This window comes from Pyrgilauda ruficollis, unplaced genomic scaffold (assembly GCF_017590135.1).
Source record: "Pyrgilauda ruficollis isolate IOZ18807 unplaced genomic scaffold, ASM1759013v1 scaffold64, whole genome shotgun sequence".
NCBI classification, from domain to species: domain Eukaryota; kingdom Metazoa; phylum Chordata; class Aves; order Passeriformes; family Passeridae; genus Pyrgilauda; species Pyrgilauda ruficollis.
Window position 1 is genome coordinate 2,205,322 of NW_024528155.1, and position 16,355 is coordinate 2,221,676.

General features: G+C 36.8%; 1 protein-coding gene across 3 annotated transcripts in view; it reads right to left on the reverse strand.

The window, feature by feature from the left end:
• ZNF608 (zinc finger protein 608) overlaps positions 1 to 16,355 on the reverse strand; it is an 83,926-nt gene that overhangs the window by 45,727 nt on the left and 21,844 nt on the right. For all 3 annotated transcript variants that reach the window (XM_041484185.1, XM_041484186.1, XM_041484187.1), the window contains exon 3: positions 1,820 to 2,075. In XM_041484185.1, coding sequence (XP_041340119.1) covers positions 1,820 to 2,075 — 256 coding nt within the window. The remainder of the gene's footprint in view (positions 1 to 1,819; positions 2,076 to 16,355) is intronic.

Sequence of the window (16,355 nt, forward strand, 5' to 3'; positions counted from 1 at the left end):
GGACTCTGGGATAAACCAGTCAAATTTGTATTATTTTCTTCAGTCAGCAGGGTCTGAAACACTCAGAGTATAATACAAACCACACAATATGATATCATATCACCTATCTTCAGTTCTTAATCTACACTCTAGCTATATTTCTAGAGTATTTTAGAATCCCATTTTATCTATATTTGTAGTCACTCATAGCTCTAGTGTTCACAAAGAGTGTTTGTAAAGCTATGAAAACAGGTACACTCATAACAGCTTCACTCAAACATGCCAATTGAGTTGTTTCAGAAAATTGTTTTAGACAAAACTAGGAAAAGGCTAAGGGAGTTCATTTCCATTAACTAACAAGAGTTTTTAAACCATTAGAGTGCTGAGATACTGGTAAATGGAATGTCACCCTGACCAGAATGCACTTTTTTTAATACTTCATTTCTGGTGCCAAACCTTTCGCAAGGAAGGCCTCTTAAATTCAGTGGGGGTCAGAAGTTTAGTTTATTCAGCAAGAATAACACTATTAACAGCTACTGCTCTTTCATGTCAACACAGTTAACACCCACACATTCCAACTCTGGTTAATACAGGCCAGTCAAGAAAGATTGGAGTTGCTAAGGGCAGTCATCTCTGCAGGGATATTTTAAACCAGAATTTATACCGTGCTTTAAAAACAATCTAAAAGGATCAATCTACCTTATGAATCTGCTGTAGACATACACAGGGAGAAAGATGGATGGATGAAAGCATATAAAAGCAAGTAAATCTGACTCTCTCTATTGATTTTTGAGAGGACAGCGTAGAGCACTTTGGTGAGGTCTTATATATCACTGCAAAGGATGAAATGCCATTGTGCATACGGTCTGAACCATGTCAGGATTTATCATGAAGTGCTGCATCGCCGTATACTGTCATTATATCATTTTGTAAATAATCATGTTTTCACTGTTGAGGGAGGTAGATCACTAAAAATTAAATAATCCTCAAAAGAAAGATTTTCACACAGCTATAAATGAAAACATCTGCTATTATTAAATGAAAAATTGCAGAAGTTTAGTGTACACATGCAGTATTTTTAGCAGGAAAAAGCTGGTATTTTAATAATGAGCTTTCAAAATCCAAAATGGAAAAATCTGCATATCACAGCATAATGCTCTTCCTACTTTGTTCTAAATCACAGCAAATCATAGCAAATCAACGTTTAGTGCTCCCCAAAGCTCTCTAGCACTCCTACTTGGACAAATGTCTTCAAAGGATATTAAAGAAATCAATCTGGTTTTGATATCACTTCTTCACCACATGGAATGCTTTTCTTCAAGGCTGAAAGCTTTCCTCTTAAAGTATATTTTAGATAACCAAAAAGCAAAATATATATAATCATATAAAACTGAATTTTTGCAGGGTCTCTGGGGCCTCTATTGTTACGTAATCGTGGCATTTCTTACCAGCTGAAATATTCAGTTATGTTTTCATCTAAACTATTCATACATCCACTCCCATCACAAAAACACCTCCTCATGATGTACATTTAAACAAGACATTTATGCTATTTTATTAGCAACCTCTTCATATGTTTTTCTTAATATAGCAAGAGGAAACAATTAGCTGGTATTACATGGTAGGTCATTTGGAAAACACAGCTGCTTTAAATAATAAAAAGACCTGCCATTTGTTTTTAAAATAAAAGCTCACTAGCTGAATTGTAAAGCTGTGACTGTCATAGCATATCATGGTGTCCCAACAGATTAGCAAGCCTTAGCTAGCACCCTGGCAGATACAGCATATACCCCCTTGCTGACATAGCTCAGAGACAAACCTAATCGAAAAAACAATTTACCTTCTTCAGTTTCATGCCACACAATTCCTTCCAAGTTCACGCTGGTCCCAGGCTCACAGGGTCCAAGGCATTCGGGTTCTGTTACTACTCCAACCTCGCAAGTATTTACACCCACTGAACGTGTCCGTACCAAAAGCTGCTCGACTGGTGCTGCAATATTGGATGAAGATGGGGAAAAGTAGGAAGGCAGAATCTGAGGTGTGATACTGCTGGAAATCGGAGGTGGAGGTGCAGGCACTGTAAACAGGGGATCAACCTGAAAACAACAGACAAACTTACTATAATGGTGCTGTGAAAGTTTAAAAAATAAAAAATAAAATAAAATAATATATAATAAAATAAAATACATAAATAATTTTTTTTAAAAAGTAATAGAAAGTCCAGTTTGCCAAGACTGCATTTCTTTATGTAGGGATTTGGTGTATCACAGGTAATTTCAGTCTCAGGAGTTCAAATTTTTTGATATTAGCCCAAATGCTACCCATGAAAAATTAAGTACAAAAATATCTATCATACATGCTAAACAAGGCAACTTGCCAAGTTTCTACTAGACTATTCCCTTTTGTCATAGACTGTTAGTATGAAGTAATAATAAATTTTTAAAACAAGGATTAAGTTTACTTTTTCTTGGCAATGACAGAGACTAATTTGTAGATGGAAATCAATTTTGTGAACTGGGAACATAATTTTCTATTTACAGAAAAAAAATTATAAAGACAGGTACAAAGATACAAATGCTATTCTTTCATGTATATCATAGAGAAATCAGTAGTTGGAACAATTCTAATATCCATATGGCAGCAAATATAATCTCTTGTCATCCAATCAGTTAAAATACATTAGGATGACCCACCTAATTCCTTCCAGATAACATTTAGATCTTTCTACTTGGAATAATAGAGAGGACTTTTATAAGAATTGAGCCAAACCATCTAATTTCTCAGGGTTTCCAAAATGCATATTTTGAAGAATGCGTCTTGCCAGACAATCACTCTGAACACAAGACAATATCAACATATGAACTGAAGAAATTGTCTCTCCCGTTTGACTTCCAGTCTACTCAGGAGCAGATTTTTGTATGAAGATTTGGTTGAGGGTTGTCAGTATTTCACTCTGGCTCTAAGGTCCCTTGTCCCATAAAGACAGCTAGATAAGGATATGAGTGTGCCCAGTTGACTAGCTAAACCACCTGGAACTCATGTTCATTTGGCCCATTTGATCACAGATACCATGCAAAGAAATCACTCTTCAACCTAATGTTTTTGGGGTCTTTTTTTTGGGTTTTTTTGTTTGGTTGTTTTTTTTTTTTTTTTTTTGTTTGTTTGTTTGTTTGTTTTTTGTTTTTGTTTTCTTTTTCTTCTTTTTTGGTTTTTTTTTTTTTGTTTGTTTGGTTTTTTTTTTAATAGCTGCTTTTTAGCTGTGTTGGAATAGAGGATCAGATGTCATCATCACTACACTGTTTTTAATTTTGGACCTCATAGGAAGACTCAGCAGAAAAGACATAATGACTCACTGTACATCATCTTGGTTTTGCTCAAATGTATATTAACACAGATCAAAGTTAATTTTCCTTCTTGTAAAGCAAAATGAGGATACAAATAACAGGATAGACTAAAAGGTATTACACATGTATCATATATCAGCTCACTTCATCAGATGGACACTTTGTAATGAGAACATGAAATGACAAATTAGGAAGAACTTTTTAAAAATTGTAACAATTGTTACCATTGGCCTTTGTAACAATTCTGGGGGTTTTAGCATTATTCATAGAAGCAAACTAAGCGCCAAGGCTTTTAATCATGTGTGAAAGCCTTATGTATGCTAAATTATTCTCAATAACTTTGTAAAAATATTTTGCATGATCTTTGTATGACCAGCGTGGAATCTGATCTCAATTACATAAGAATTAAGCAGGAGAGGGGAAGGACCTATAACCACAGTCTTCTCCAAAGTATTCTTCATCTAAAGGGGACTATTTTCATTGAGAATGAAATATTCAGGTTAGAGGTAAGTAAAAAAGCAAACAAACAAACCCAATGAACCAAATAAAAACCAGAACAAACAAACAAAACAAAAAACAGACATTTTTTTAAAACCACAGACAAACAACCACAAAAAAACCCCACAACACCAAAAACAAAGCAAAACATAAATACTGAAAGCATTCCTAAGAAGTAAAAACTTAATAATGACCAGTAGAGTTTTGATGGTAAAGCAGAGTTCCTGTGGCATAGAAAAATGCACTCAAGCAATGATATATATTCTTCTCTCTATGACAATGGAGTTGCAAAGTTAAAGCACAGGCAGAAAGCTTTGCAGAGCAGACTTGAATGCACACAGGAAAGTCAAATATCAACTGACCCCCAGCAGCAGCTGTTACTTGCAGTATCTAATAGCACACATCACACAAAACCACAACTTTGGATGCTGTGCGTGGGGAGACACTGATCCTGTGCTCTGCAGCTCCTGCTGCCTGATGCCAAGTGGAGGCACACGTTTGGATGGCACAGAGCCCCACTCTGGCACTGGCTGTGTAATGGTGCTCTGTCAATGAAACTGGGTCAGCGTGTACCCCCGCATCATTTAGGAGTTCTTAACATACCTTACTTCAAACCAGAAGAGAACTGGGGTCAGTGACTGGCAGGTAAATGGAGCCTAGCACTTAGGAAAAGCTAAACCACATCCCATTATAAACCCAGAACATGCTGATGAATAGCCTGTTTGATAGTTTACATGGTGTTCTGTAAAGCTGTGTAAAACCTCCTACTACACATGCAACATCATTCTTCCATAAAACAGAGTTATCACAAAACCAGAGGAAAAGAATTCCTAAGTGTTTTCTGTGGTCATACTAAACTAGCCAATGTTTTAAATGTTTTTAGGCTAAATTGACAGATGTGTTTTCTGCTTTTGACTATTATAAACAGTGAGGGGGAGCTAACGAAAGCATGGATCTGACAGTGCATCCTATTAAGTTCTTTGTTACAAATATTTGTGCTCGGTTCTGTTTTATTTAGACCTGCTAATAAATGCTCATGTTTTCCACTAGAAACATTCACTCAGGACAGGGCCAAATAGGGGTGGGCGCTTGCACTAAATGGGGCTGTTTCTCTGTGAATTAAAACACTAAACCTTTGGCTCAGAAATAAGTGGACACTTACTGTCTCTGAGATACATTTCATTGCACAAGTACGACATTAGCCACAAGAAAAAAAAAAACAATAAGCTTAAACATTGCTCTAGATTTCCATGTTTTAAAATTATCCCATCTTTTTTTGATAATCATAACAGCACTGCAAAGTGGTGGTTCTTAGAGATCATTGTGGTGACACAATTGTTTTCATGAATTCTCCAAAGGGCACTGATGTAAGCTATTAGAGGCAAAGAGAGGCAGGAAGGCCGCCATCTCCAGTGGAAAAAAAGGCACATAAGACTAACATCTGGTGGTGGCAGTCTGTCAAACTGAGGAAAGTTAATGTCAAGAACAGATGCTCTGCAGTTTCTCACTGTTATTTTTTCATTATTATTCCCAGGTGTTGGCGCATACTGAGCAGTAGCCTTGCTGTTTATCACACAAGAGATTCCAATATGAGACTGAAAATCTGAATCTGAAGAAGGCTATTTACATAGATGCTCTCTTCAGACACACAATCAAAGGAGTACAAAAAATCAGAAATATTCAAGCAATATTTTCCTCACCTAATTCCAAGAGCTTTTGAGAGCTGATTGGTGACAAAGGCTACAAAGCTGCAATGTTATTCATGGCAGTTTTCCACTGCCAAGTGTTTGATCGTATCAGGGAGCTATGATGCTTAGTAGCAGAAAGCTCACATAAAATGAAGACTGCCTGCCAAGCAATGTAGTCACTGCTCCTTGGAGCAGTCCTTTATCTGAATATTTACCAAAAAAGAAAAAAAAAAGGTCTGTTTTGGTGGCTGCATAACATTCATTAGTAGGAGGAAGCACACATGGAAGAGAAAGGAACTATCATGTTGATAAGAAATAGGCAAGACTTTCTAAAAAGCAAGGCTGCCATTCAGTTACTCAGGCACTTCACATGCTGGAATCAAGTTCTGTGTATCAAAACTCACCTTCTTGATTTAATGAAGGTGTGCCATTGAACGTATATCTCAAAGAAAACATAGGTAATATAGTCTACCTATCTAACACCAAAGTGGTCTTACACTACTGAAGTGTCATCCGCCAGGGGAATTTGAAATGTACATGCAAAAAAAACCATTTAATCCATCCACCAACACAACCAGGAGAAAGGCAGAGGAGCAGGTTTCAGGCTAAGTACAAGGTCTTCCCAGAAAGCACCACTTTTTAAATGGTGAACAAAAGAAAAATCTACTGTAAGCATTCCCAGTGGGAATGTCTGCCCTAATAGAAAGAATGTGAAAGGAAGATCTGAATCCTATTATAGGATCTAACTAAAAAACCAAGCCTGGCCCTTTGCAAACCTAAATCCTCCCACTAGAAGACAGCAACATAAAGACAGAACGGACTAAGAAACTTCCAGCCTTGAAAATTACATTGATAAGTTCTCTAGAGCTATGAATTAATACATCACAGAATCAGTATATCTGGAAAGTAAAACAGGAAATAAAGGAATTCAGCCCTATCTGGAAGTTCTGAATGCTACAAATTGCTTTCTTTAGATTTTAGGGTGAAAAGGAGACTAGCTTGTTTATACATAAAGTATACTTGCCTCTATCCTAATTTTCTAAAGCAACTCCAGAAGACTTCATTGTAATCTCATGTATAGCATCACAAATGAGAAGCAATTTTAATGAAATTAACCTAACTGCTTTGGAAGAGAACAAATACTGGAGAATGCAACATGAGAAAAATGTCTGTGTGCTCGGAAGCATGTCTGCACTTCCAGATAACTCTCCTCATGCTACAGACCTTGTCCCAGAGAATTTACATATTCAAAACTGAAAGTTATTCCTTCATATTCTACCACATAACAGGAATTACCACTGTGAAGAATCTCCATTTTGTCTGAAATATCTCAGTTCAGTATTTCTTGCCTGTAAATCATATCAGAAGCCAACTCAGAAGCATTGTGACATCATGTTTAACAGAACTGATATTTTGTTTTCTTTAAATATTCTGCATGAAATTGTTGGGGGAAAAAAGGTCAGTGACATAAAGGACAGCAGAGAAAAAAAGAAATACTGTAAGACATGGATGTAGAAAGGAATTTCTGCCATAGGACAGACATATCTATTACATACTTTCATACTTTACATTCAGGGAGGTCAGAGGTACTAAGAAAATTACTTATTTTGGTGAACTTAGATGAGAATCACAAGAGCTTAAATATAAAAGAATGACAAAGGTGATTCAAACTGCCTAAATTTCATCAAAACATCACACTTTGAAACCTTTGTTTGATAATAGTATTTTTCTTTAAAAATATTTGTGCTTTACAAATATTGTATTGTGAACAAGAAACCTGATGTGTAGTTGTGTTGAACTGAGTAACACAAGTAGCATCTATTTGCAGTTTCGGAGTATTTCCCACTCTTAAAATTAACTTCTCCACTTCACTCAGCTGAGTAGTTGAAGAGTTCAAAAAGGCATTAGCAGAACTGCCACTTTTTTTCCTAGCAAAGCAGCAAATCACATCTGGAATGATTTCAATATTTTGAACAGTTCCTATTAAGCACAAAAAAAAAAAAAAAAAAAAAAAAAAAGCCACTTAAAACTTACTCTGCTACTATGCTTTCAATACAGGGAACAAGGAAGAAAAGTCCCCCTTGTACTGAAGATATTCTTTGTCACTCGCATCAGCTGCATTAACCAGCACAAACTCTGCAAACTCATCTTTTGACAGTTGCATCTTCTTTTTATACGGTGACCTCCAGACCTCCTCAGACTTTATGTGACTACATGACATTATGGATTTGCAGCACCTCCACAGATATAATAATGCTAGTATTTTATTTTTAGAACACTATTAATAAAGACTATGATGAAAAGTCAAAGTTCTGAGCATGGTCTGGTCTAATGCAGCAGAACGGTGCTGAAAAACAGGCAAGGAAACTTCCTTGTCCTCTCTTGGATCTCCTATTCTAGCTCAGATGAGTGGGATTTCCCAAGCCATTCACCCATTTTGCTGTAAGAGAGATTAGCATTTGACAGCTGCCAGTGACATCCTTTTGCCAAGGCTGAGTCTGTGAAAAATTGTATGTCAACTCTAATGCTTGGCAGAGCTCTGGGAGGATGCCCAGACTACCACCTGCAAATTTCTTGTAGAGACATTTCTCCTCATTCATCCTATGTAAATCATATTCGTTGAGATAATTGTCTCTAGAATATCTTACTGTATTCAATCTTGATTTCTCCTGGTCAGTCTGCACTTCCAAACTTTTCTTCAGTCACCCACTAATCTTTGCATACACTAAGGTTTAATACAAAAAGAACAAGTACTAAAATTCACTCAAGATATCTATCCTGTGTAGAGATGTACACTATATCACAATCAATAAAGGAATTTATTCTGAATAATAAAGGAAGAAATTTCTCGGTATTGTCTGGGGCTAGACAGACACTGCATAATGATGTCCAGTATCTGTCAGTGTCATGCAACTGAATATGGTAAAAAACAAGGCATGTCCACTTGATGGTGAAGATTAGATACTGCTTTATGCGGTTATATGAGCCTTTAGAAGCTTTTCATTTTAACAATGGCAATCACTTCTTTTTATTCCAAAGTTTCTGCTACACTCAACCTTTCAGGGTTCTGAGTCTGAAAATAGATATGGTATTTGCTTACATAGGTCTCATAGCATTATAAATAAATATTATCCTCAGTTTTCCTATGTGTATTTCTAATACATGTGAGATTTCAACCTGAGAAAGGAAGCACAGTTGCTCTAGGACAAATCAAGACTACAAGACATCAAGGAAAATTTTCTCATTCTCAATTGTATATAAGAAGATAATGTTTAACTTGATGGCATAATCATTTAACTGCTCCACTGCAAATTTTCATTCTTAATGTCCAAACAAATAATGACCCATGACTCCAAAGTAGAAGTTCTCCACTGACGGTTTCAGCTACTTGATGATGCAACCACAGTCTGGTGGAAGAGCTGCCATTTCAGCCATTCCAGAATACAGAAAACATTTAATAAAATGTTTCAACTTTTTCCAGGACTCTAGTACAATATATAATAAAGTGGCAATAAAACTCAGAAGAGAAATGGCTTATTTGTACTTTTTTGACTTTCTGCATGTCAATAGCCCACTGTTGCCTTTTACCAATTTGCTGACCACTCACTTTGTGAGTGCAAAGTTGCACACATTATGACAGGCTGTTCCTTCCTGAACTCAATAATTTTTTGGTGAGAAAAATCGTCTAAATTAATCAAAAGGTTATGAAGGACCTTCTGTAATCCTCCACAACAGAACTGAAATTCCTTGATGACGTATGTATACCAAAAGCTTTAACAGGCCTGCCTACATTCTTATGGATAGCATTTTTGGCATGTTCCAAAAATTTACCATTTGACTTAATGGCCCCATATTTATTGGTGTCTACAGACCCTAAAATTTTTTTATTTAAAAAAGCCCTTAGGCTTTTTAGGCAAGACATGTGGGGTTTTGACAAATATATTCCTCTATTATTGCCTCAGAGGTCTCCTTCTTGTGCTTTTTCACATGGTGTCGGAGCCATATCAGTTAGGTTTTTTTCTGTATTCCTTAGACCTTAAATATTCATGGTATGAGCTACAAACACTACCAAATGTAGGATATTGTGTCCTAATTTTATTTAAAGAAGAAGACAGTATTATTACTTTCAAAATTTGATTACCTACTTGCCTCAACTCTGAGGCCATTCAGTTTGGGCAGAGAAGAGAAACCCAGATTCAGTGTACTCGGTTCTTTTTCATGAGGGCATCTACACTATCAACACCCAAGTTACCTGATTAGAGGCTACCTAATAGACAGACAAATCTTGCTGTTACAGTGGCTCAGAATTCAGGTCACCTTGAGATCTCTGGTTTTATGTCCCTATCTCAACAACATTTTTACCTGTTGATTTTGCCTTAGTACCTCAAGATCCTCATTAGCTTGCTTTCTAGGAGGGCAAACACAGACAGAAGTTTGTATTTTAAGACTTTTAGTAAGGATTTTTCATTCTTGCCCTGCTGACAAGGAAGGGAGGCATGCAAAGGACCTGACTTCATCCAGAGAATCCCAGATGCCTTGTTGAAATGCCTTGTGTTTGCCTGTGTCTTTTCTTATACTCTCATAGACTATTTTTATAGTGTATCAGCATGATCAACATATACTACAAACAAAGCTCCCTTTCTGTTCAAGTAAAGCACAAGAAATTGACAGTCCAAGTATTCCGCTTTTCATGTGTTATTTTCTCCAGTTATTTGCACCTTCTAGGATGATCTGCCCTAACTGTGCATACCCTACCCACTGCATAATAAGCTTAAAACAAAGACAAACAGAAAGGAACATTTTTGAATGCTTGGTAGAAATTCAAATATCTTGCTCATAAAAATAAACCTAATCTAAGCCGTCATGAAATCATTAAATGGTTCTGGCAGTTGTATCAAACTATATAGACATGTACAGACCCTTTGAAGAAATGAAACTGCACTTTATCAAGTGTGATTTATAAGCAACACTGATTTAGCTGGGAGATAACACTGCTGTCTAATCATTAGTAGTCAGACAACAGCCATGTGAACACATCAATTATGGGCCACTGCCAAAAGCCCTTGAGATCCCAGAGATTAACAGCCAATCCTCTGTTTTACAAGCTCACATCAAAAAGAATATTAATAAGAGGAGGGGCGATGTGAAAGCTTGTCAGAGTAATTCACGCACTAAAACAAGGCATTTTTCCCTTTGCTCTGCCTTGAACTGGTCCATGAAAAAAGCTGGCATTAGCTACAAAGCATGAAGCTGCCAATTTCTCAGAAAATGTTTTTCATTAACATATGTGAAGTTGTGAAAGGCTGGAAAAGCTCTATTTGGTGGACAAAGGCGACAAGTTCTGTGTGTTGCTTTCCTGAATGTATCAATCCTGCAGCTATTATTCAGATTTTTGGAATGAACATCCATACACAGAAGTGTTTGATGACTTTTCTCATCCTCAAAACCAGATCTATTTACCATTATATACAAATTAGTCAGACTTCAAGGCATGCATTACTCTGTATTGCTAATGATTTTGAAAAACTGATGTAGAAATACTACCAACACATTTTCAGGTTTATGTGTACCTTCAAATGTGTGGGAGGAAAAAAATCCACAATTATGCCTTTCTTATTGACTTTTGTGGAGTGTGGTTGAGTAAAGGTTTACTCTTCTTGCATATAAATGAAAGGAAATAAGCCAAGAATGTAACTCCAAAGGGAACAGTTATTCCTCTGTACAAAAGTAAACATACCTATAAAGATGGACCTCAAACAACTTGCTGCTGACATTTTAAATGTATCACTTTTAGCTGGATGGTTTAGTCCCTTCACTGTCCTCCCTCTCTGGACTCTACTCAAGAGTCTAAAAATAGAGAGGTTCCACAGCATGGCTGCAAATAACCTGAATCTGATCCTGCCAATACTGTGTATTTAAGGGAAGAGAGAATTTATTTGTGGGGATTTTCCAGAGCTACCTTTATAAAAGCTATCTCAGTTACTGCCAGTAATTAACCTCTGAGCAAAGAAGGAGCAAGAAGCAGGAACCTTTTAGACTCTTCACTGTCCCAGAGCCAGTAGCTTTAGGCACAGCTCCAGAATATATATTCTGTTCTGACATGAACCAGTTTTAAAAGTTCCCACTTTGCTGTGGTCTTCCAGACAATCATTCCCTTCATGTTTCTTACATAGATACCACACATCTCACATCCTACTTCAGGATGGCATACTGTTAGTCAAATTGACACAGCTAAGAGGGTCTTAACTACTCGAGGAAGCACATTAAGGCACCAAGTATGCCAAGCAAGAGATCGATATTGTGGAACTCCTCCTTCAGTAAACAGCTGGACAAGGAGGTATCAGTCCCAGAGTGTTTGTTCAGGCAGCTATGGCAATGCTGGCTTCCACAGCTTTACTGCTCCAGGGACACCTATAATGACGATTTTAATTAAGGGTACAGTTCTGCATCTTGTTGGATCGGACCTAAATCCCAAAACTCATCTCATACTTTTGGTGGTATTCGTCTTGATGTGTCAGTTCATTGCACAAGGTTCATAAGAAAGCATGGCAGTGACAGCTCAGTCTGAAATCAGCTTCTGCAGAGGTGGAACCACAGCCTCCATGTGAGTCTTGCACCAAAGGGCACAGTACTCTCTCCCACAATCATACTGTCAGCACATGCAGATGGCAACTGCTGCTAGAGAAATATAACATCCTAAACTCACTTGACTAAGCATCAGTGAGCTTAGTCACATAGCTTAATACGTTGTGTGAGTGTCCCCTTGTTCACTCAAGTTTATACTTACCTTCCCATATAAAAAGCAGTGTCTCTAACACAACAGGCCCTTTAAGGACCTGTAGCTTAATGGCTGACACAATTTTAGAAATATATTGTCCTAGATGTGTTTTTGGAATAGACTGGTTTAAAAAAATTATCTCTGAAATACATTCAAAAAAGAACACCATGCTATGACCTTCACCATAAACATCTCAAGATTTTAATTTCAGTGTGTTCCCTCTTTCTGTCATTCTATGACGTGATCTTGCAATTCAATTGCTTAAAAGCTAAACTGAATGTGACAAAACACTCATCAGGCAAACCTCTTCCAAAGCAGTAACTTTATAAGTACAGCATTAAACAAAGAAACTGATTCAACCATTGAAAAACTGCTAATGACCAAAAAAAATTCCGATTCAAAGTTAAATTTATTAAGAGGTCATGTTTTTGTTAAGCTGGCTGAGACAGTAAATTTGTTTTCCAGGTGTTCTCTAACACTGTCTTCAAATTTGAATTATGAACTAATACACTAATACCAAATGTTGACATTAATGCACCAAGTGAAATGAGTTTAGTTTCACAGGAGTGGCCTACCCATACCCAGCAAATTAAAAAGACAATATTTATCTATTTTTAGACTCTTACAAAAGGGGCCAAGACTTTCTAAATCTCCATCTAAAATACATCATTTTCAGAAAGAACTCCATGAGCATTCTTTGTGTAAAAATATGGTAATTTTCAGATTAGATCTCTTAAATCATCCCTGAAAATGTTAAGAACATGAACAACTAACAGAGCATCTGGATCAATGGGATTCTACCAGAAAAGCAGACTTTAGGTGACCACAGTGACTCTTACATTGCTCAAACTATGCTGCCTAAGTCACTACTAATAAACGCAGGACAAAAGAGTAAGTGAAAAGAAACCCTTTTATAAAGTGGAGGGCAGTACTTAATTAAGTTATTTTTGTGGCAGCCCTGTACAAAGTGCTCTGCAGGTTCCACACCGCACCACTCTCAAGGAAGTGCCAAAACAGTATAGACAGGAGTGCTGTTAAACATGGAATGCATTAGAATGGAATAATTGGATGACGGCCCTAATACAGAGCTCCTGATGATGCACAGCAGCACAGTCTTTACTCCAAGCAACACTGGTTACTTTTCAAATTTACTATTTAGAAAGGTTTTCAGCACTAACTGTGTCAAGCTCTAAACATTTATTTGCTTTAAGATAGTGTTAATGAGTTGGCTAATCACACAATTTTATAGTTCTATAATGTACTGTGCTGTAAAAATTAAATCAGTGTTTATTACACCTCTGCTGCCTTTCCTTCTCATTGGTCTGACTCTTGGATGGATTAAATAGATTAAAGCAGGAATATAAAAAGTCTGCTGGTTGACAACACTTCTCAGTATGTATGTAAACGGTATTTTAGTTCAAAGGCTACCTGCAAACAAAGTAGTTCAAATAATACTTTCAGATACTGAAATTGAGGACGTTTATTTTTCAATTTCGAGGCAGCTGCTTCATTTTTTATTTGCTTCTGAAATTTCCCTCCTCTTGGATTTTAAAACCAGACTGCTCAGCTTTCCTTCCCCCATCTCAAATACAAAAGGCAACACAAAACTTAGTTTGTTTCTTTGCAAAATTACACTTTTTTTGCAAATTCTTTGATGTCAACAGTGTTTCTGTGACAGACCTTGATGCTGAGCTGTTAAAACGGCATTGAGAACAAAGCTTCCTTTATCACTGGAGAATCAATATGACTAATGGCCAACGAGAAAAGACTGGATCAAAGACACCTGAGGATGCATTGCTTGTTTGAGGATAGAAAAAGAATGCACACACATACAGACATTAGAAAAATCATACACCCAAGATACAGAGGTCGAATTAGTGGATCTTTGAATACAAACAAAGAACTTCATACACATTCTTATATTTCAACCTAACTTCTCCATAGAGGAAAAAATAGCAAAAAGAATTGGATAAACACAACCTTCTCTGATTTCAATAGGTGTGATATTGAAAGTTCCCCTCTCTTACATAGCAAAGAAATACATATTTAAGCTACCCTAGACTGAATTAATTTGTGTATTTCCTGAAGACTGACCACTTGCTTTCAGTATTATTTATAATTAGAAGAGAATGATCATTTATTTTATTAAAATTGGTGTCACAGCACTTGAATTCTGATGAGTATTTGTTTACTGCTCCATAGAACAAACAAAGTACCTGTTGTTCTGCCCTCAAACAACTGAAAATTATTTTGCATTCCCAAATCACGGTAAAGAGTCTGGTGATTATACAGGAATGGATACAAACATGCATTGCACTATGGCATGGCATGGCTAATTTTCATGCCATAATGTCAGAACTTGCTTTGTGGTCTTAACACCTAAGAATTCTGAGATCACAGACACAGGTGGTTTGGTCTGTATGTAGGCACCAAAAGCCACCTTTGAAGGAAATATTCAGTATCAAAATATACTGACCATTTTCAATAACTCTATGGTCTCGCCATCTCAATTCCACTGACTACAAAATGAAGATAGCTTTTTCCCCCCTTCTTCCTTTCCGCAGTGTATTGCAAAGCTTATGGCCAGACGGTGTACTTTATTTAATTAGAACTTAAACCCCAGAACTGATGCCAGATTTTCAAGATAGCTCACAAATCAGAACAAGGCACCAGATGTTCGAAAGGACAAAGCACATTGGGTACATGAGCTTTTCCTCAGATCCTTATAATGACAAAAGGAGGTGCTAGCCTTTTCAAAAAAATCTTGACAAAGTTGTAGGTGTTAACCACACTAAAAACCTGCCCTTCATAAATGCAGTCATAATGCTTCCAAGTGCAATTTAGTCCTTGGAAGATGAGTGAAATCACCATGCATTGAAATATTTAGACCAAATTCCACTTTTCATTAAAAAAAAAAAAAAAAAAGGAAAAATAAGGTCCAGCTTAAACTTCCCTCTGTTTGAGGGCAATTTTAGGGGCAAGGAAGAGACTGTTCTTGACTTGTTTTTTTCCTTAGTATCACACAGAAATTTTCGGGTGTTTTTGTTTGGCTTGGTTTTTTGCATGTTTTTTTTGTTCTAAACACAATAAAGAAAAGACAACTAAAACTGGGACAGGATAGGATGCCAGTGGATAACTGATAAATTATGCTGTCTTTCCTTTTGCCTCACACAAGCCTTCAGCTTAGTCCAATACATCACACAAGCACAAGAGAGAAGGATGTATTGGATTTTTCTGCTACACTCACATTTGCATGAAAAGGAGCAGTCAAACGAAAATTAAGCACTTAAACAGCTTAAAAAAAAGCACTGGTTCAGAATACTGTACTTCAATAAAACATTCATTGTTATTCAATGCTTGGCAAATGACATTGCCATCACATACTAGTAGAAGAACCGTGAAGAATAAATGCTGTCTGAAAAAGAGGCTTGTACTTATGCAGCGCTAATGACCATCTAAAAGAGCGATTCTGCATGGTTACATCCTCTTTGAGATTCACAGCTGCAGCTTCACAAGAGCAGTCATACATCATAATCTGCAGCCATTTTAGGCTACCCCTGTGCTTTGGAGAGCAATATGGGAACTAAGGAACTGCTAATCTGTAAAGTTTCAATCAAAAACAACTTTGTTCAGCGGTGATGAGTGAATGTGATGACCCACCTTCCCCTCAGGGTGGGTCATCACACTGAGGAGGAGGTGGTATTTAAATTTTAATACTGACAACACCCTTGACTGTAACAGCCGTGACACACAGGGAAAAGAGCTCCACATTTAGTTTCACTAGAGAGAAAACATACTCATTATTAGATTTTGATTTCTAATTCAATATAACAGTGGCACAGAGCAGCACACAAGCCGTTCTTTCAAAAGGTCAGATAACTGCATTTTAAGATTATAACACTCACATTTTAATTAACGTGAAGGATTTGCTTATTGAAGAACATGCTGATCCTATAAACATCATTAATTAACTGAGATGCAGTGACTTTTCAAAAAGTTAACAGCTTGGGAAAAAACAGTATGTCACCGTACTTTGAAACTGGTAATCAAAGGCTATATTATTATCCC